The sequence below is a fragment of the Podarcis pityusensis genome (genome assembly GCF_964106645.2).
Source record: "Podarcis pityusensis genome assembly, chromosome: 6".
In the NCBI taxonomy this organism is placed as follows: Eukaryota; Metazoa; Chordata; class Lepidosauria; order Squamata; family Lacertidae; genus Podarcis; species Podarcis pityusensis.
In genome coordinates, this window is record NC_138030.1 from 33,960,654 (window position 1) to 33,981,721 (window position 21,068).

The 21,068-nt window shown below is 43.0% G+C and overlaps 1 protein-coding gene and 1 long non-coding RNA gene across 2 annotated transcripts; one reads left to right on the forward strand and one right to left on the reverse strand.

The window, feature by feature from the left end:
• The first annotated feature begins 701 nt into the window (after window positions 1–701).
• On the forward strand, window positions 702–7,675 carry BCAS2 (BCAS2 pre-mRNA processing factor). The gene is made up of 7 exons (XM_081009927.1): window positions 702–868; window positions 979–1,071; window positions 3,268–3,338; window positions 3,909–4,070; window positions 5,516–5,566; window positions 7,014–7,094; window positions 7,287–7,675. Exons 1-7 carry the CDS (start codon window positions 776–778, stop codon window positions 7,411–7,413), a joined length of 678 nt encoding a protein of 225 aa, XP_080866053.1. The 5' UTR covers window positions 702–775; the 3' UTR covers window positions 7,414–7,675.
• LOC308479343 lies at window positions 4,077–21,055 on the reverse strand. Its single transcript, XR_013987621.1, has 3 exons — window positions 20,423–21,055; window positions 10,527–10,647; window positions 4,077–4,924 (listed from the first exon to the last, which is right to left on the reverse strand). It is a non-coding gene; the product is annotated as an uncharacterized lncRNA (long non-coding RNA).
• Between the last annotated feature and the right edge of the window lie 13 nt (window positions 21,056–21,068).

A 21,068-nucleotide genomic window follows, 5' to 3' on the forward strand; every position in this document is an offset into this window, starting at 1 on the left:
CTAGTTTCCTCACAGCAACAGCTTCTTGTTCCTATCATTTCTTAACTCCAGCCTATGACTGCTTCGCTCCTTCCCTCATGGGTTGTAACGGAAAAAGGAAATGGACCCTGTGACCCTGGTCAGTGGAGAATTGTTATTGAACAGTGTGAAGTAGAAAAAACAGTTAACATGTAATACATTTTGCTTAAAAGGGACACCGTTTTTGGGAAAAGTTACAGGTTTGTGCAGTGAAAAATATGTCTGTTAAAACAATAATACCATATAGAGCTTGGGCAAAGTCCACTGCACTGTGGCAACAGATTAAACCGGATTGGTGTGTGAACTGGGGAAGTGGGCCTGAAAGGAGGGAAGAATAAAAATCCCAGCGTCTGGGGACACCATTTATGCTGTGGGCACGTGTAACCCATTAACCAGAGGCCTTGGAAAGGAGAACGTGTGTATGTATGGTATGTAGTGTTACTCTCCAGCATTGAAAAAGATACACCGCTTGAATCACTGTTGTTGTTTGCATTAATCTGTCTTCTGTTATTTCGGTGCCTCTGCTCCTGCTGTTCCTTACGCCGCCCTGCAGGGGGAGCAGCAGCAGCAGCATGACTTGCCGGGCCGTGTAGTCGAACACGCGCAGGCGCCGGGAGCCGCGAGGGGATTCCTTTCGCGCCGGAGATCTAAATTTGCGCAGCCGCAGTGGCACAAGTGGATGTCGGGGAGACGGCGGCCGCGCAATCTTAACGCGACGGAAGTTTGAGGCGCGCGGGCGGGCGCTGGGAGCTGCGGCATGTCGGGTCCGGGCTTGGTGGCCGGCGAAGTCGCCGTGGACGCCCTGCCCTATTTCGACCAAGGCTACGAGGCTCCGGGCGTGCGAGAGGCGGTGAGTGGGGCGGGGGACAGCGGGTGGGGGTGGGGGGCCGAGGACGCCGGGTCTTCCCTGCGTCCCTCTGACCGAGTGTCTCCCGCTTCGCTCGTTTGTCTTCCCCTCAGGCCGCGGCGCTGGTGGAGGAGGAGACGCGGCGCTACCGGCCCACCAAGAACTACCTGAGCTACCTGACGGCGCCCGACTACAGCGCTTTCGAGGTGAGGAAGGCGCCCGCCGGGCTCAAGTGTCCTCGGCAGGGCCGGATTTACGTATAAGCTAAACAAGCTATAGCTTAGGGCCCCAATCTCTTTGGGATCCCCCAAAAATTTAAAGGAAAAACACAACTGGATGTACATTTCAGAAATATAAGGTAAAAAATACCCCACAAATAAAATAAAAGCTACATACAGCAACAGTGTTTTGTGTTGTGTAGGCTCCTATGATGTAAGTCATTGTATTTCAGTTCAACAATTACTTTGATAAAATGTTTTGTTGTGTGCAAATGGCTTTAGTATATATAGCATATATTCAACACAAAAAACTGCGACAATTTGTTGTTGACAAAGGACAGCTGGACATATAAAGGGTCCCATTACCTTTAGTAGCTTGGGGCCTCATCAAACCTAAATCTGACCCTGGTCCTTGGGTTCAGAGCTGGGACTTGCCGGTACTTGGACTGCAGCTCCCAGCATCCATGGCCGCTGGCTGGGGCTGATGGGAATGGTAGTCATAACTATCTCTGGCGGGCGATAATTTCCCCATCCCTGTCGCGGAACTACGAGAAGTGGCCGTGCGAGTATTTGCAATGCCCGCGACGACAGTGAAACAGACTTTTTGGCTGGTCATGATGGAATCATCGAGCTGTAGGGTAGGCAGCGACCCTCAAGGGTCATCTACTCCAACCCCCTGCAATGTAGGAATCTCAGCTGAAGCATCCATGACAGGTGGCCATCCAACCTCTGCTTCACAACCTCCAAGGAAGGTCCAAAGGACTTAATGTGGCACAAGCCTTGGTGGGCCAAGATAGCAGACTCAATGCTTCCCGCATATGAGAAGTTACTTTGCAGGGGTGTGCTTGTCTTTGCAGTGTAGCAAGATTCCCCGAAATCCACCACCTGGCATACAGACACCCCCCCCCCCCCGAAATTTAACTTAAGGTCAGGGTTGAGTCTTGAAGACACACCTTTTGGAATTGTCTCAGTAGGCAATAGTTTGAAGTGCTTGTTGGTTTTGTTTTACATGTGTAGCCAGTTTATAAAATATCCAGGGTTGTTTACAATAATTAAAAATACACAATAAAAAAGCAGTTTAAGGATGTTAATCTAGAAAAGTTATTTAAAATATTTAAGAAATTTCTAGGCTGCCTTTTAGGGTCAAGACATTGCAAAGTTCTTTTTACTTTATTGAAAGTAAATATATATATATATTAAAATACCTTAATAAAGCAGTTAACTGTAGCCTGGCAGCAATAAAGGTACGAATAAAAATAAGCCAGTGTTCAACTTCAAAAGTAATTAGCGGTATTTCCAACAAATGTAAAACAGTTTTTCCTGCCTGTCTCCAAGTGAGCAATGAATATTTTAATAGAAATCAAGCCGCTAGAGGGCACTGCCATAACTATTTTGTATTGTAGGATCCCAGCATAGCAAAAACTTCTAAAGTAACAGCTTCACCTGAGTTACTAGTTTTAAGTATAAACATGAAACCACCTCTGGTTTCTGTTAACTTGTTTAATAAATTTTAAGGTAGCAGTACTTTAACGGATACTTAAAATAAAAGTAGAACTCTAATTGTGGGGCCTGATTTTGATTACTGTGATATAGTTCCATCCTAAAAAATGTGCAGGGATAAGTATGTTTTGCTTGAAGAGAAATTGGAGTATAAGTGTTGTTTTTCTCAAAACATATAAGGAAAGATGCAAAAATAGAAAAAGATTCTCAGTGTTTAGGGGGAAGTGAATGGAGAACATCTCATATTTATATTACATAGATTTTTGCAATGTTCAAGATACATTACCTTGGGAATCTTTATATTTTCAGCTGTTCTGTAAGGCAGGATAATATATTATCTCTTTATTGTAAATGGCAGAGACTGAGAGAAAAGTGGCTTGCCTAAAGTTACATTGTGACTTTCTGGACTAGGTACAACTTGAACTGAGAGCTCCCTGATTTCTAAGTCCTAGCAGTGCTTTGAAAAATACTATTTTTTGCCAAAGCCTGGGCTGAGCCCTAGAATACATGAAGTACCCTGAATGTGTTCAGGAGTTCCAGGGACAAAGGGGACCTCTCTTAGAACAAAGTGATTTTTTTGGTGTCAGGTTGAGGTCTAGATCTTTGTTTCTTACGTGTGATCATATTTAGAATTTTTAGGTTATCGTCTTCCAGACTGCAAGTAATTCCTCTTGTGTTTTATAGACTGAAATAATGCGGAATGAATTTGAACGCCTAGCAGCCCGACAGCCCATAGAACTGTTGAGCATGAAAAGGTAACTCAGAGACCTTCTGTGGGGTGTACCATCTATGCGAAGTCATAATCTAGAAAGAACTAAGGTTTGGATGCAGGATTCTGAAAAGTATTAAAATGTGATGTTCTAGTTCTTGCCTCAGGGTGGCAGGCATACTCTGTTGGAACAATAGCTAGTGGTCTGTTATGTCTTCAAGGAACTTGTAGGTCTGTTTGTGGAATTATAATACAGTACAGCATTTTAGCAAAAGAGATTAAGTTTCTTTATGCTGATAGCATTGGAGAAAGCAGACATTGGGTCATACTTCTGCAAATAGGACCGCATGTGCCCATTGGCGAAAGCAGACATTGGGTCATACTTCTGCAAATAGGACCGCATGTGCCTGAAACTAGACAAATGAACCAAAATTGTTGTGCTCCCCAGGTATTTTAAATAGCCTTTAGCGTTTACTGAGCTATTGAACGCTGTTGATACACATCTATTTCACTGATAAAAATTAGTCATGGACATGATCAGTGCAATGACTTTTTTAAACTTCAAACCATCTAAACTGTTGTTCCTGAACTATAATTTCTCTTGTTTTCTTCACAGATATGAGCTGCCTGCACCATCCTCTGGGCAGAAGAATGACATCACAGCATGGCAAGAATGTGTTAATAACTCAATGGCTCAGCTGGAGCACCAGGCAGTCCGAATTGAGAATTTGGAGTTGATGTCTCAGTATGGCTGCAATGCCTGGAAAGTGTATAACGAGTAAGATATTTGTGTCTCCTTCAAGTCATTTCTTAAAAAGGGCTAGCTGGAAGGCTCTATAATTTTTTTTAGTTGTGAAATGCTTCCAAAGTGATAACGGAAAACCTTTCAAAAAATCAGTCTTGAAGTCAATGGAATGCTGTCTTTCCTGCTACTGAGAACCGAACCTACCTCTCCTTCCTTAGCACTTTTCACACCTGCAAGTAAAAAATAAGAGCCATATACTATTGGATACTTCTTCATTGAAAAAGGTCAAGAATTGGTTTTATTCCTTCTTTCAGTGGATCTTCATTCACCACATGAATGTTTTTTAAGCTGAAAAGATTAGAGAAGATGCTGCAAGTCAGAACGTAAACTTTGCAGTGGGGCAGTGGTGTCCAGACTTTTTTCAAAGAGGGCCAGATTTGATGAAGTGAAGGGCCATGAGGGCCAAAATTGTTGACCTTTTTTAGGGTTGAAATTGTTGACCTTTTTTATGATTTTACCCCAAAGTTGAGCTTTTTCTGGGATTGAACTTGTTGAGGGTTTTTTTAGGATTTTACCCCAGGAAATAAACTGCCACGAGGGCCAGATTAAACCGACCGGTGGGCTGGATTAGACCCCCAAAACGGACTTTGCACATGCCTGCTGTAAGGAATTGCAAAAGCTCTAAGCACTGGATTGAGAGTTAAGAGTGTGTAATGGTGCTGGTGGGTTCTGAGTTCCCTGCCCCCTCTTTACCATGTCAGACTTCCCCACACTGGTCCCTGAAAAATTTCACTGATTATTAGAAGCTGGCATAGTAGAAGTTGCCTCCACTCAATCTCAGGGATCCCATTCTCTCACCCCTTATTTTCAGGGAGCTGGAGGGGCTGCTGCAGAAAGGAGGGGACAAAAAAGTAGTTGTTTTATTTCAGGATTTCTGTGCTCCTTTTTACAAAATGTATCAAAGTGGTATACAACAATGGAAAGCAATAAGAAATTTCATAAAACTACACAAGACATACACACATGCTTTACTGTGAATCCTACCATATTTGTTTCTCTCAGTGAAATACTGAATTTTCATGACTTAAAAGTGTCTAATCTAGAAAAAAGTTTCATGTCAGCTTGGTTTACTAGTAATTAATTAAACAAGAATGGACACCAAGTGCCATATTAGCATTACGGGGAATATGGGATGGGCCAATTAATGTGGTTTGGGTAAACTGATTTTCTTTAAACTAGTGTGGGTATTAAGTTGGTACCTGAAGTTCAAACATAGAACTGTGTCCTGTGTACCAAATTTTATTCTTATGTTTCAGGGATCAATAGAGTTACAGCACTGTAAAGAGACATATGAACAGAGTTAAGCTAAAGACCCCAGTGAGCTTAAGTTATGCTTAAGATAAAATATAGATCAGTACATTGCATTACTTGAACTCTCTACTGGAATCATTTTTTGAACTAGTGTTCTTTGCTGATAGGCATTTAGTTCATATGATTGAACAGGCACAAAAGGAGCTGCAGAGTTTGAGGTGAGTCCTGTTTTTCAGTTGCCTTTTGGAATAAAAATGGAATTATAGTTTATGGGGCTCTAATAATGTATAAGACTTTAGTCTTTGTTGCAGATTGCAAAATATGCATTCTAGTACGGTGTATTTTGAATTCTTCATGTATACATGGGATTGTGCAAGAAATAAACGTTTAAATATGTTTTTCTTTCATTTTGGAATTTGGGGTTACTGCTGTTTTTAGACATTCTCTTGGTTATTATGAAGGTCTCACTAGTTCATCGTTTCCAAATATTAGATACAAAATGGTTAGATGGCTCTGTTTCCCTTAGATAATTTTCTGGAGACAACTCCTTGAGAAGCAGCATACCAAGTAACAGCTCAAGAATGATACTCATTTCTGGGAGTGAAGCTGTTTGTTGTAGATTGTGTTTTTTTTTGAATGACATGAAGTTAGGTCTGTCAGTAGTTTGAATCAGAGGGCCAGATTCAACTTATGGGTCCCTCTAGCCAGTGCTATTTTTCTAGAAAAAGACATGCTGGAAGTCCTCATGAACACCTCCCTTGTTCTCTTAAAATGGTAATGGCGCCCACCTGAGAGGTGCTGGAACTGAGCTCTGGCGAGTTCTGTTTAAAAAAAGCCTTGCTTCTAGCAGAACCCCATCCAAGGACTTCTGCTAGTATGGGGGAGCTTCCCCCCTTCCTTCTACATGCTTCCACACCTCCCTCAAATTGGCTCTGGAGGAACTGGGAGAACCCCTAAACAGTTTGTGGGGGAGGAGAAAGGGAGATCACTGACAATCTCCTTTGTGCTGCATTGAACTCTTTCCTGGATCTCTCTTAATGCAGGCAGTGTGCACATGATTAATTTACCTTGAAAAAGATGTAGTTTCCCTTTTTTCTAACCTTCAGTGCCATAAAATATTGTAGAGATCCAAATTGCAGGGATGAGCTCATGTTTCCTGCTCCTGAATCCTTGTCTGTTAAGTTGCATGGCTAGCTAGGGCCACCGTTAAAACTAAAAGGTCATTCATAATTACTGATAAAATGCTTTTTGAGAAGAAATTCAGAAGAAAAGAATAAGGAGTGCCATACAAGGACTAATTCAAGAAGCATATGTACATTGTTTTTTAGAGATCTGAATGGTGATGGAGTCCACAAGTGGTGCTACTTCTGGATAATGGATCTAGATCAGATGTGGCTAACAGGTCTTTTTAGCCCGAGGATCACATTCCTTGTCGGCCAACTCTGAAGGCTGCATGTCAGTGATAGCATTAAAGCATTAAAGTGTTGAATCCAGAGTCTTTCAGAACTCTTAACATTGCTTCTGAGATAGTCCAAAATAGTTGTCCAAGCTCCTGCTTTTAGGGCTGAATATGTGATTGTACAGTCTATTCCACTTGTCTGTGGACTTAGGAGGTGGGCAGAATAAATGACTTCAAGTGATTCAGTATGTCACCCTTTTCTTCAGGAAACACATTCAAGACCTTAACTGGCAGCGGAAGAACATGCAGCTCACAGCTGGTGCTAAACTTCGAGAGATGGAATCTATGTGAGTTTCTTGAACTTTGCTCCCTGCCTCTTCTCTTTCAGGGAGGAACACAACCTCATACAAAACCAGTTGGAAGTCTCAATAGAGATTGGCTTCCCTCAACCACAGCGCTTCCAACTTGTTCCCTTAACTGGTAACCTAGCATTAAGGAAGCCTATGGTAATTTAATTTTTGTTCTCTTTCCCCCCTCAGGTGGGTGTCCCTGGTCAGTAAAAACTATGAGATTGAACGAACTATTGTGCAACTGGAAAATGAAATTTCTCAAATCAAGCAGCAACATGGAGAAGCAAACAAAGAAAACATCCAACAGGACTTCTGAGACTTGCGTTGGCCTTTAGCTGCAAAACACAAAAACTGAAGTCTCTGCATGGCTGTAAATTCTAATTTCTTAGTGTGTGTGTGGGTGGGGGGGAAGCTGTCATTTGTGCAACTGATTGCTGAAAAACTGATTGCAAGGAACAGAAGTGTTCCTAAAAGGATTTACTTAATTTCCCAATTTCTGGCGTGAATGTTGCAGATTTGTTGCTTGTGTATGTTTCCAGTTTTTTAAAATAACTAAAAATAAACATTTTTCAACTTAATTTGTGTTCTAGTAAAAACAAAGCAATGAAAAGTTACTACTTCTAAGTTATATTAGAGGTGCCAATGCTGCCAGCTATAGCTGTTAGGAAGGAATACAAGCTTTCGAGTGTTAAAGGGTCTTTGTCAAATCCGATTTCTTCAGAGTTTCAATTATTTGCACTACTGTAGCTCAAACTTAAGTAACTTAATAAACTTAATAAAAAATGTAACTTGCATATTTTTCAGAAATATGCAAGGTGAGACCAAACATATGTATCATTCAGGAGTTTGTACATCAAGCAGTTGGTTAAAATTGTATAACTGGTGGGATTCTTCATGTGTCCTTACTTAAGAAGTGAAAGGTATACCTTTGCTTCTAAAAAATGGGTTACAAAGGTGAGAGCCTGTTTCATGACCCTCCTGCCATAGCTGCTGAACACGTTGATGGTAGGCTACTAGTATTTTGAGCAGAGTTGGTTGTAAAGTTTGGCAATAGTCTCAAAATCTTTACTATGCCACTGTAATAGTACGCATTCATAGTGACGTACTCAAGAGCATTCTTAGCACATGTTGCTGTGGGGATGTATGTTCAGTTAACATTAAGACAAGGAAGGACCAGGGGACATCAATGGACCTGTGAACAGAAGTATTCAACAGCAGGTAATGAATGGGTTATGCTTGTGTATCACACTAATGTCTAATATTAGAAAGTGCATCTCTTGGTAAGCCAGGCCCTGTCTCACTGACTTCACTAATCCTACACCTCAAAAAAGTTTCCAAGTACGATTCCTGGTCTGTAGAAGCACTGACAAAAAGTGGACAACTTTGTTATCAGCTGTCCCTAAGCCTATTTCTTCTAGTAAAGGTAAAGGTAAAGGCAAAGGACCCCTGACAGTTAAGTCCAGTCGCAGACAACTCTGGGGTTGTGGCATTCATCTCGCTTTACAGGCCGAGGGAGCTGGCGTTTGTTGTTGCTCTTCTGCCCCACTGATGGATTGAGGGCAGGAGTTTGTGAAAGGACAAAATTGGGGCAGGACTCAAGCACTCAGATTTTGATCTGCATGGAGGAATTAACGGAGTGGTGGCTGGAAGACTTCCCATTTTGAGATAGGTTTTTCAAATGTCCAGTTAGTATCTGTGTCATCTGTAATCACGGCCGTGTACTAGGCACAGAAAAAGGGAACTGGTTGATAAGTGTAGTCTCTAATGGTAGTCCTTACCTGGGCAGCTTTGGGAAAGGTTATGCTACTGAAGAAGACATTAAGAAGGGGCTAAAATATGAAAAAGGAAGTGTGCCAAATAATTGGAAATTACAAGTGCTGGACAGTATTGTAGAAGATATGACACCAAGAAGTAGGAGAAGGTGGACTTCCTTCTGAGGAACAGGGAAAGTGAGTGGGGGTATAAAGGGAGATGAGTTGAAATGTTCACTGGGGTTGGCTTGGGTGTCCTTGTTGCTACCACTAAATGGTGGTGACCTATCTATTTCATCCATTACAATCCACTTAGCTATATTAGCAGCTTATCACCTAATCAGTTACAAGCCATCTTTTCACAGTTCCTTATCCAGAGGTTTCTTAAGGGCTTGAGGAATTTTAATTCTCCATCTGCACTGCCTGCGTCAACAGGAGATCTGGATTTAGCCCTCTTAAGGCTAATGCTTCCGCTGTCCAAGTCTCCAACCACACTTTCTTTAAGCAGGAAAGTAGGTTGCACTGTCTGTGTACATACCACAAGAGCAAAATCAGAAGTTTTTCCTAGGAGTCTGTGGATTGTTCATCAGTAAGTCCAGTTTCCAAAAGCATGTTACTAACCCGATAATTGGGAATCAACTGGCAGGAGGAAGGTGACTGTTTTCTTGGTGGATAGACATTGCTGGATTCCACCAATAATACTTGGCAGAAGAAAGTCACCTGCATTTTTTATTTTAAAAATCTGTCTTCAATAAAAACTTAAGTCTTGGAACTGTTACCTTAACTGTTACTCGTCTCAGTTTGTCATCATTTGCAAATCTGATGAGCACCCCCTCAATACCTTCACCCAAGTCCACTGTGTAGTTGCTATACCAAGTGGACCTGGTATAAGTTTCTTTGACCTCAACTGATGTGTTGCTTTTAGTCATTTATCTCATTTCTTTTCCCGACTAGTGGCCTTCCTACCCACCCTTTTGCGCTTTGCTGTCAAGTGTCACCCAATTAACATTTCTTCATGACTTCCAACTTGTAAACCATCTCTGGTCTCTTTTTCATGGTTCTGGCTTTTAGAGAAAAAATGGCTTGTTTCTTACAATGACCTGTGTAACACTTGAACTGGTGATGAATGATTACTGAAATTTCTAGGAGAAATCTGGGCAGGATCAAAGAACATACCAGGCAGTTATAGTACCTGCACCCACTTGAGGGTGTGTAAGTGAAGCTGGCGTGGATGTTCTGCAAGAAAATTCATCCTCCTCACATAACTTTCTGGCCTCAACAGTGCATCACTGAGCTTGGAGACTTGGCCAAGAAAGAAAAACTCATCCTTAATTATTGTTCAGAAGCACTCGTTGCTGGTGGTTTTCTTGGCAGGTCACACTGCTGTCAGCAATCGTGCCACAACATTCTGCACTAGCTGCTGTTTCCATATCGAGCCCAGGGAAAGCCCCACTTAAAAGATTGGATTACTGCAATGTACTCTTAAGTAACCAATTCATGAACTACTCTGGCCAAACTTTCCCAGTCCAGAAATGGTAATAGCTATTGTACCAGTTGCAGCATCAAAGGGTGCTTTTAGTTGTTGAGGTTACCTGGGCCTCCAGTGACACAACTTGATCCAGAAGCACCCCTAGAATGTGAACTTGCTCCTTTAGGGTAGCCAGGGTAGGCAACTGACCTGTTTCTCAGGTATGAGAATCACTCTGCCCGTAGTGCCTATGTTTTGCCAGGATTAAGCTCTTATTTGTTTTTCCTCATCCATCTCACCACTCCATCCAAGCACTGGTCCATGAACTCTCCTGATTCAGATGTTAAGGAGAAATTATTACAGTGATTAAGGTCATTCCATATATGATTTCCCTACACAGGTAAAATAATAACAATAACAACAACAACAATAATTTTTAATGTATGATATTTTAGTGTTTTTGGGTTTCTATGGAAGCCACCCAGAGTGGCTGGGGAAACCCAGCCAGATGGGCAGGGTACAAATAATAAATTATTATTATTATTATTATTATTATTATTATTATTATTATTATTATTAATATGCCACTCATCTGACAAGGTTGCCCCTGCCACTCTGGGCAGCTTCTAAGAAATTAAAATATCTAACAGTAAAACATCGAACATTACTGCTGTTCCATGGCAGGTAAGCAAAGGTACAGATTGAGCTGAGGAGTGCTGGGGCATTAGTCCAGAACCCTTTTAAAAATAATTGCTTTAGTGCACTCCAGGTTCTCTCTCTCCTAGGACTGCAGGAGTAAGTGGGAGGGTGGTGGCAGCAATTCCTGGAGTGTTAGACCCATTGGCAGCAGGGCTGTTGTGATGCAGTTGGGCAACAAAGGGTGTGTGAGAAGCGCTCTGGGGCGGAGGTAGTCAATGCCAGTGATGGGGGGGGGGGGGAGGAATGCATCTTTCAAAATATGATGGAACCTTTTAATATATGTTCAAATAAAATTGGAAAAGGTCTGAGAGATTATATAGCTTCTCATCACTGAGATTAGAATTTTTTGTCACATTGATGCGAAACTTAAAGCTTCTACTAGGATATATGAATCCTTTCACAATATGCTGCAGACTGGAATCCAATGGGGTAGCTTACTATGCAGCCATTTGTCTAAATTTTATATTGCAAAACCCACAATAAAGTTTCTTTTCTTTTGTAAACCTTGAATCTTTTGAAGGAGATGGCAGTGTCTAAAGAATGATCACAGGCAGTGATGTGGGTTTTCCAGAAAATTTGAACTAGCTCACTTAGAGAAATCAGAAATGCCTTATAGTGATCTAATTCAGCTTGTAAGGGGGGGGGGGATTGCCAGCTTGTCTAACACTTACTTGAAACTGACATTCACAGTTACTAATTAATCTATGAAGCAGAACATTTTCAACAGAAAAAAATGAAACACTGGAAGATTTTCTGTCCCACATTACTGATCCCAGGTGATGCTGCAGACTATAGTGGTTGTATTAGTCCCTGCCCCCCATGACCAATAAATCCTCCTTATTCTCAGCTTTCTGAATGCATATGTAACACCCTTATGGGGATTTCCCCCATCTCATGAGTCATTATATATATTAAGCAGATTCCTCTGTGAAATCTAAAAATAGATCAGATGTTAGATGTTTTGTTTATTAATAGAATATAAGTAATGGATTTCCCAGCCAAAATACATCTCCAAAGCAGTTTAAATGAAACTCATTAAATATGATAGAATATATACAATACAATCAATGAAACAAAGAACAAATGCAGTAAAACACTGAGATGTGATGTCAGCTCAAAGTTAGTTGATTATGAAGGTGGGTTTTTGTTGTTTTTTAAAGAAAGGGCTACATTAGCCTCCTTAGCACAGGGAGAACACAAAGCTGGAGAAAAAAGGGCTTTGACTCTTCTAAGGTGGTCTTCCTGATTGGAACTGCCTATCTCAGTTGCCTCCAACCACATGGACTTGGACCTTGTGCTCCACTGCCTGTTTATGCATGCCTTTGCCACCATGTTTTCTGTCTTTATCAGGACAGGTCTCCCCTGGGGGTGTGGATCAGAATGAGGTAATGCCAATTTAATGGCCCTGAATTTTAATGTTCTTGAATGCCTCAAATCACGCTCCCTGTGAGCACATCTCACACATGCCCCCCCCCCCCATTTCCCAGCCCCATAGGGCAGGTTGTCCACTCACTATGCCACAGAGTGTTGACACCTTAGCTAGTAGGCTGAAGCTAGCTATAACCTGGTATTTCTAGTCAAGGGGGAAGGTCTGGAATAGCCTGCTGAATAGCCTAGTTTCAGGCAGAAGATACTTTTCCCTAACAACTTGGCTTGCTGTAGAAGTCACATTTTAGCCTTGGCATGTACCAGAATAATCATGGAAAACTGGTGTTCAGGGGATAGGCTGTTTCTGCCCACCTCAGTGTTGAGCCTACTCCCAGGTGAATCAACATTTGGGAGGGGATCAGGCTGTTCTATGTCATGTTCGTCAAGATACAGTGTATCAGTAGGTCGTCCAGAAAGGTAAACCAATATGTCCTGGGGCCTGAGGAGGCCAATGTGGGTCCCCAGGGGTTTGGTGGGGAAAACCACCATAGGGCTGAGGTCAGCCTGAATGGGAGGGTTTGGAACTGGCACTGCTTTTCTCCGTAACTGGCATTAGTGTGCAGCAAAAATGTATGGAGAATTTCAATTTAGTTGTCTTTCCCACCCCACCCCGATGCAGTTCAAAACCATTTAAAACAGGAATGGATTAATTAACAAGCCCCTGACCTAAGACCTGTGATATAATTATTATGAGCTGTCTCTCTCTCTTTTTTTTACTATGATTTAAAGGGGCCTTTCTTAGCAGCCTGGTCTAGGAATATGATTTCATAACACAGTGCTGGATTTCAATAGACCAGTGCTGAAGAAAGTTATTTTTTATTCAAATTTAATTCAGAAGTGAAATCTATTATACATTGCAGAACAAAAAAATGTGTAAATGATCCATCGAGAACCCTAGCAAGCTTCAAGTAGTCCACAAAAACGTTTGAAAATGGGTGTGAATTCAGAAATAAGAATGCAAAACTGTTCCAGATCAGGCAAAATTAGTTGTCTCAGAAGTACTTCACAGCTGTAGCCAAAACAACATCACTTATACCCTCAAAGGCAAAGAAGTCTTGAAATTAGCTTGGCGAGATAATTCCAGTTAATCCAATTATAGTTGAAGCAAAGGCTGGACTCATGTTGGATTCACACCTTTCTATAGCATTGGTGAAGTGTTATTTTCCACCCTTCTCTATTTCCTAGAGCAGCATTTCACTGCCCAGCTGTTTACAATTAGTTATACATAATCTAACCTAAATTTGGTTAAAACTTCAACTCATTTTTCATCCTTCTTAAATGAATCCATTAAATATATAAAAATTAATTCCACATCCTCTTCCCCAAGCTACTTTTCTTTACGTGAAAATGTCTACTGCCTTCTGCATGCTATTCTCAACTCTGAGTTTGTCTTCAGAATCTTCTCGTTTGTTTGTATAATTAAAATGTGAACACATGATGCAGCACTTCAGAGACCTATAATAAGCGTCACAGCGAGAAGTGTCATTACCTCTTATGTCTTGAAAGCTTCTCTTAATAAATTCAAAACAGGATTTGCTTCTTCCTCTTTTTTGCAGCATCACCACTTTGCTGACTTGCATTGGGCCTACAATCACATTAACCTGTACATCCTTCCTAGCAGCCCTAGAACCCAACTAACTATAACAACAACAACAACAACAACAACAACAACAACAACAATAATTATTTATTATTTATACCCCGCCCATCTGGCTGAGTCTCCCCAGCCACTCTGTGCGGTTCCCAATCAAGTATTAAAAACAGTACAGCGTTAAATATTAAAAACTTCCCTGAACAGGGCTGCCTTCAGATATCTTTTAAAGATAGGATAGCTACTTATTTCCTTAACATCTGAAGGGAGGGTGTTCCACAGGGTGGGCGCCACTACTGAGAAGGCCCTCTGTCTGGTTCCCTGTAACCTTACTTCTCGCAATGAGGGAACTGCCAGAAGGCCCTCGGTGCTGGATCTCAGTGTCCAGGCTGAACGATGGGGGTGGAGATGCCCCTTCAGGTATACAGGACTGAGGCTGTTTAGGGCCTTAAAGGTCAGCACCAACACTTTGAATTGTGCTCGGAAACGTACTGGGAGCCAATGCAGATCTCTCAGGACCGGTGTTATGTGGTCCCGGCAGCCACTCCCAGTCACCAGTCTAGCTGCCGCATTCTGGATTAGTTGTAGTTTCCGGGTCACCTTCAAAGGTAGCCCCACGTAGAGCGTAAGAGCTACCCAACCCAATGTGCATCAATTTGGGGAACCCTCCAACCAAATATGTCCCATTGTTTCCATGGGAGAGCTTAAATCATGGTCACTGTGGACCTCTGTATGTTATTTTAGGCAAAATATGGATTTGATTCTCTTACTTCTGCTTAAATTGACTAAGGTACACTTTCGTTATAGGGCACCACATTTTTTAGTTAGCTGCGATAGAATGATTAATGGACTTCAGTGTCTGTACACTAATGCGCAAAGCATGGGAAATAAACAAGATGAGCTTGAGCTCTTGGTACAGCAAACTAAATATGACATAATAGGCATCACTGAAACCTGGTGGGATAAGTCCCACGATTGGAATGTAATAATGGAGGGATACAATCTATTTCAGAGAAACAGACCAGACAAGAAAGGAGGAGGAGTGGCGTTATATGTCAGGGATGTGTATACCTGTGAAGAGATCCAAGATTTAGAACCTCAAAGCCAAAGTGAGAGCATTTGGGTCAAAATTAAGGGAGAGAAGAATAACAGTGACCTCATTGTGGGAGTTTACTATAGATCCCCAAGCCAAACGGAGGACATAGATGATGCCTTCCTGGAACAGATGGCCAAGCATGCAAAAGGAAGGGAGATAGTAGTAATGGGGGACTTCAATTACCCGGATGTTTGTTGGATGTCAAACTCAGCCAAGAGCATAAGGTCAAACAGATTCCTCACTGGCCTTGCAGACAACTTCATTGTCCAGAAAGTGGGAGAAGCAACAAGAGGTACAGCCATTTTAGATCTGGTCCTAACCAATGTTGATAACCTGGTTAGTGGGGTAGAAGTGGAAGGATCATTAGGCGCGAGTGATCATGCTCTTCTGAAGTTTACTATACAGTGGAAAGGAGCAGCCAAGCATACTAGGACTCAATTTCTTGACTTTAAGAAAGCCGACTTCATAAAACTTAGGGAAGTGCTGGGTGAGATCCCATGGACAGTAATACTAAAAGGAAAGGGAGTTCATGATGGCTGGGAGTTTGTTAAGAGGGAGATAGTAAAAGCACAACTTCAGGCAATACCAATGAGACAGAAACATGGAAGGTGCCTAAAGAAGCCAGGGTGGCTATCTAATGAACTTTTAACTGAGTTAAGATTAAAAAAGGATGTGTACAAAAAATGGAAAAGGGGGGAAACCACCAAAGAGGAATTCAAACAAATAGCCAGCACGTGTAGACATAAAGTCAGAAAAGCTAAAGCACAGAATGAACTCAGGCTTGCTAGAGAGGTTAAAAGCAACAAAAAAGGCTTTTATGGGTATGTTCATAGCAAAAGGAAGAACAAAGAAACAGTGGGGTCACTCAGAGGAGAAGATGGTGAAATGCAAACAGGGGACACAGAAAGGGCTGAACTCCTCAATGCCTTCTTTGCCTCAGTCTTCTCCGATAAAGAAAACAATGCCCGACCTGAAGAATTTGGAGCAAATGATTCAGCAGAGGAAACACAGCCCAGAATAACTAAGGAGATAGTACAAGAATACTTGGCTAGTTTAGATGTATTCAAGTTTCCAGGGCCAGATGAACTGCATCCAAGAGTATTAAAAGAACTGGCAGATGTGATCTCAGAACCACTGGCAGTCATCTTTGAGAATTCCTGGAGAACAGGCGAAGTCCCGGCAGACTGGAGGGGGGCAAATGTTGTCCCTATTTTCCATAAGGGGGAAAGAGAGGACCCAAATAATTACCGCCCAGTCAGTCTGACATCAATAGCAGGGAAGATTCTGGAGCAGATCATTAAGCAAACAGTCTGTGAGCACCTAGAAAGGAATGCTGTGATCACCAATAGTCAGCATGGATTTCTGAAAAATAAGTCATGTCAGACTAACCTGATCTCGTTTTTTGACAGAATTACAACCCTGGTAGATGAAGGGAACGCAGTGGATGTAGCCTACCTTGATTTCAGCAAGGCATTTGACACGGTGCCCCATGATATTCTTGTAAAGAAGCTGGTAAAATGCGGGCTTGACTATGCTACCACTCAGTGGATTTGTAATTGGCTGACTGACCGAACCCAAAGGGTGCTCATCAATGGTTCCTCTTCATCCTGGAGAAGAGTGACTAGTGGGGTGCCACAGGGTTCTGTCTTGGGCCCGGTCTTATTCAACATCTTTATCACCGACTTGGATGATGGACTCAAGGGCATCCTGATCAAATTTGCAGATGACACCAAACTGGGAGGGGTGGCCAACACCCCAGAGGACAGGATCACACTTCAAAACGACCTTGACAGATTAGAGAACTGGGCAAAAACAAACAAGATGAATTTTAACAGGGAGAAATGTAAAGTATTGCACTTGGGCAAAAAAAATGAGAGGCACAAATACAAGATGGGGGACACCTGGCTTGAGAGCAGTACATGTGAAAAGGATCTAGGAGTCTTGGTTGACCACAAACTTGACATGAGCCAACAGTGTGACGCGGCAGCTAAAAAAGCCAATGCGATTCTGGGCTGCATCAATAGGAGTATAGTATCTAGATCAAGGGAAGTAATAGTGCCACTGTATTCTGCTCTGGTCAGACCTCACCTGGAGTACTGTGTCCAGTTCTGGGCACCACAGTTCAAGAAGGACACTGACAAACTGGAACGTGTCCAGAGGAGGGCAACCAAAATGGTCAAAGGCCTGGAAACGATGCCTTATGAGGAACGGCTAAGAGAGCTGGGCATGTTTAGCCTGGAGAAGAGGAGGTTAAGGGGTGATATGATAGCCATGTTCAAATATATAAAAGGATGTCACATAGAGGAGGGAGAAAGGTTGTTTTCTGCTGCTCCAGAGAAGCGGACACGGAGCAATGGATCCAAACTACAAGAAAGAAGATTCCACCTAAACATTAGGAAGAACTTCCTGACAGTAAGAGCTGTTCGACAGTGGAATTTTCTGCCAAGGAGTGTGGCGGAGTCTCCTTCTTTGGAGGTCTTTAAGCAGAGGCTTGACAACCATATGTCAGGAGTGCTCTGATGGTGTTTCCTGCTTGGCAGGGGGTTGGACTCGATGGCCCTTGTGGTCTCCTCCAACTCTATGATTCTATGATTCTTTGATAATATATCTGAAAAAGCAGGGTATATTTCAAAGGCAATGAACTGTATTTACAAACATGGTGTGACTTGGGTTTCACAATAGTGCAACCTGATAGACATCTATTCAGACCAGAAGCTTAATGAGACTTAGTCCCATGTGAGTGTGTATATGATTGTAATCTGACTTTCAAAATACCTATTGGGAACATTCTGTGATGTAATTTCTGACCAAGAGTAGATAACTCTAACAGCTCCTACTCAAAATCAGTCCACTGGCAGATTACCTTGTATGATTCCCCCTCCCCCAATTATGTTACTTCAAGATTGTCCTTTTTCTACTCCCCAACTCAATTTTTAAAAGAAATGGTGAACATTAGCAAAATTTCTTTCCCCACCCCATTACACATACAGCTATTCTCTGTGTTTGGTTTTATTTTGTATCTTTAAGGAAAGACAGAACACCAATACATTTGAAATGACTGTGAAAAAGGTTTCTTTATAACCATGTTCACCTCCTGACATGCAGCAGTCATTACCACCACTTCTCATGCCACCCAATGGTTGGCCATTGGTGCATACTCCAAAAACATTTTACTCACCGTATGCTATCCAAATAATGGGATCTCATTTATTTTTTCTCTTAATTTTCACCTAGGTGATATCAAACGGCTACTTTTCCCTTTCTGAGACCAAAGAGCCAGGGTACAACCTTATGGTCCCTGTGAAAGCATCTGAGAGGTTATACTGGATAGCTTCCTTCTAAGAAGCCATAATCCAACTAATTAGAACTCCAACAGGGGTTGGGCCAAAAGGTGACAATCCAGAAAGCAGCAGAGACCCAAGAGAGCCTAAGCTTTTAAAGTCCCATGACTCGCCTTCAAACCAGGAGATACCGTATTTTTCTCTCTATAACACGCAGATTTTTTTTCTCCTAAAAAGGAAGGGGAAATGTCTGTGCGTGTTATTGAGCGAATGTGTGGTCCCTGGAGCCGAATGGCGTGAGTGGAGGCAAAAATCAGGCAAAAATCAAATCGTGTCTCGGAGAAGGGAAACCTGAAAAGAGGAAGCGGCTGCTTTCCTGCATTCTGCCTCAGGGTCTTACTGCCCACCCTCTCTGTTTCGTTGCTGTGTTTGCTCAAACGGAACAAAGAGCAGGGAAAGCCCCTCCCCTCCAGGCAAGCAGAGGGGAAAGCAGAGCGTCCTTCCTTCTAATTCCTCTCCATGCTCCGGAGGGAACAATGTTTGTGAAGGGAAGAGAGATTACAGGTTCAGCTTAAAATTCTGATTTGACTTCTTGCTTTTGTTTTTGAGGACACACAGCATTCAAATATGCTTTCTTCCATTTAAAAGAATGAAATCCTTAAACAGTGTTTTGCCTGTAAATTCATGCGATCTGGAAGATTACAGTGTCTGTACCTCTTAAGGGATGGCAAAGCTTAGGTTTCGCTGCTAAATAGTTCTTAATGCAGTTAAAATGCTTTCTTCTGTCAAGGCAATTAAAAAATATATATATCAGGCAGCCGGAAAACATGCAGGTGGGAGAGAGAGCGCGCGAGCTGGCTGGCTTGGGTGGGGGGAAACTTTTGCCTTCCTTTCCTCCCTCCCGTTATACCCCTCTCCTGCATTCTTAGCCAGCTGCTTCTCTGCACACCCCTCTCGTGCTCCTTGTCCCTTCTGTGTTTTTCCTTCCCTCCCCACTTAAAATGTGGTTACAAAGCATGGATCCACATGGATCCTCAGGATCTTTGCATTGGGTCACCCCAAATTCACCATCAGAGCACATAGCATGTCCATGGCTACAGCCTGCCCCCAAAAATCACGCACCCACTGTTGCCTGGGGCTGCAATGGTGCAAAAACGTGGTTACAAAGCATGGATCCACAGGGATTCTCAGGATTTTTGCATTGGGTCACCCCAAATTCACCATCAGATCACATGTCTGTGGCCACAGCATGAAGCACAAAAATGATACACCCACTGTTTCATTCAGAATGTTTTTTCCCTTGTTTTCCTCCTCTAAAAACAATGTGCGTGTTATGGTCAGGTGCGTGTTATAGAGCGAAAAATACGGTAATTTAAATATGCTTTTGATTGTGTTCAAACTTTGAAGACAATTGCAGGAGAGAAACTTAAAAAATAAAATAAAATCCTGAGGCCAGAAATGGGCAGAGGTCTCAGTTCTGCCTTGCTGGTGACAATGCAACAAAGTTGTCTGCTCCCCGACTTAGCACTGTGATTTATTCGTTACTTCATTCAAAGGAAGGATGCGGGTGGGGCTGTGGGTTAAACCTCAGAGCCTAGGACTTGACTATCAGAAGGTTGGCGGTTCGAATCCCCATGACGGGGTGAGCTCCCGTTGCGTGGACCCTGTTCCTGCCAACCTAGCAGTTCGAAAGCACATCAAAGTGCAAGTAGATAAATAGGTACTGCTCCGGCGGGAAGGTAAACAGCGTTTCTGTGCGCTGCTCTGGTTCGCCAGAAGTGGCTTAGTCATGCTGGTCACATGACCCGGAAGCTGTATGCCGGCTCCCTCAGCCAATTAAGCGAGATGAGCACCGCAACCCCAGAGTCGGCCAGCACTCGACCTAATAGTCAGGGGTCCCTTTACCTTTACCTCATTCAAACACGTTTAGGTCAACGCAACTCACATGGTACAATAAAATACATCTAATTAAAACAGCAACACACACGGGTGTAACGGTAGCCCAACTTACCTAGGAGTAAACCCCACTGAACTCAACTGGGCCTACTTCTGAGTAGGCAAGGTTTGGACTGCACTGTAAATCATTTCGAAACGCGGCAAGCCAAGCGCAGAATCAAAACAACCCAGTGCAAACTGAGATTCAAATACTGTATTGCCTTTTTTGCGAGGCGCACATAATGGACTAGACCGCCCCGCGTTATGCTTCCTATCTTCTTCCCACTCAGGAGCCCCAATTCTTTCAGCGAGAGACACCGCGGATGAGAAGCCGGGAAGTGTGAAGGGCCGCTCTCCGCCCCGCCCTGCCTCGACTCCTCTCCCGCCGCACCGTTTCTCGGCCCCCGGCACGAGCCTCGTTTCCCTCCACACACCAACCGCCAAACGCTCTCGAGACACCCACGCTTAGAACGTGAATCTCTGTCTGCGCGTGCGCCGCTTCTCTTACAGACCTGAGCGTGCGCGCTCGCGCTCTCCTTTACGTCCGTGCTATTTCCTTTAAACACCATACAGAGAGGGAGGAAAAAAAACTGACCCCCTTTCGCCGGCCTCTCAACCTCAGGCCTCTCCCACCGCCTTCCTCGTCCGCTACTACCGTCCAAGCGCGCGCACGCACACGCCCAGCACCGCCCCCTCCCCACTGGACGCGGCGTCCCTCCGCG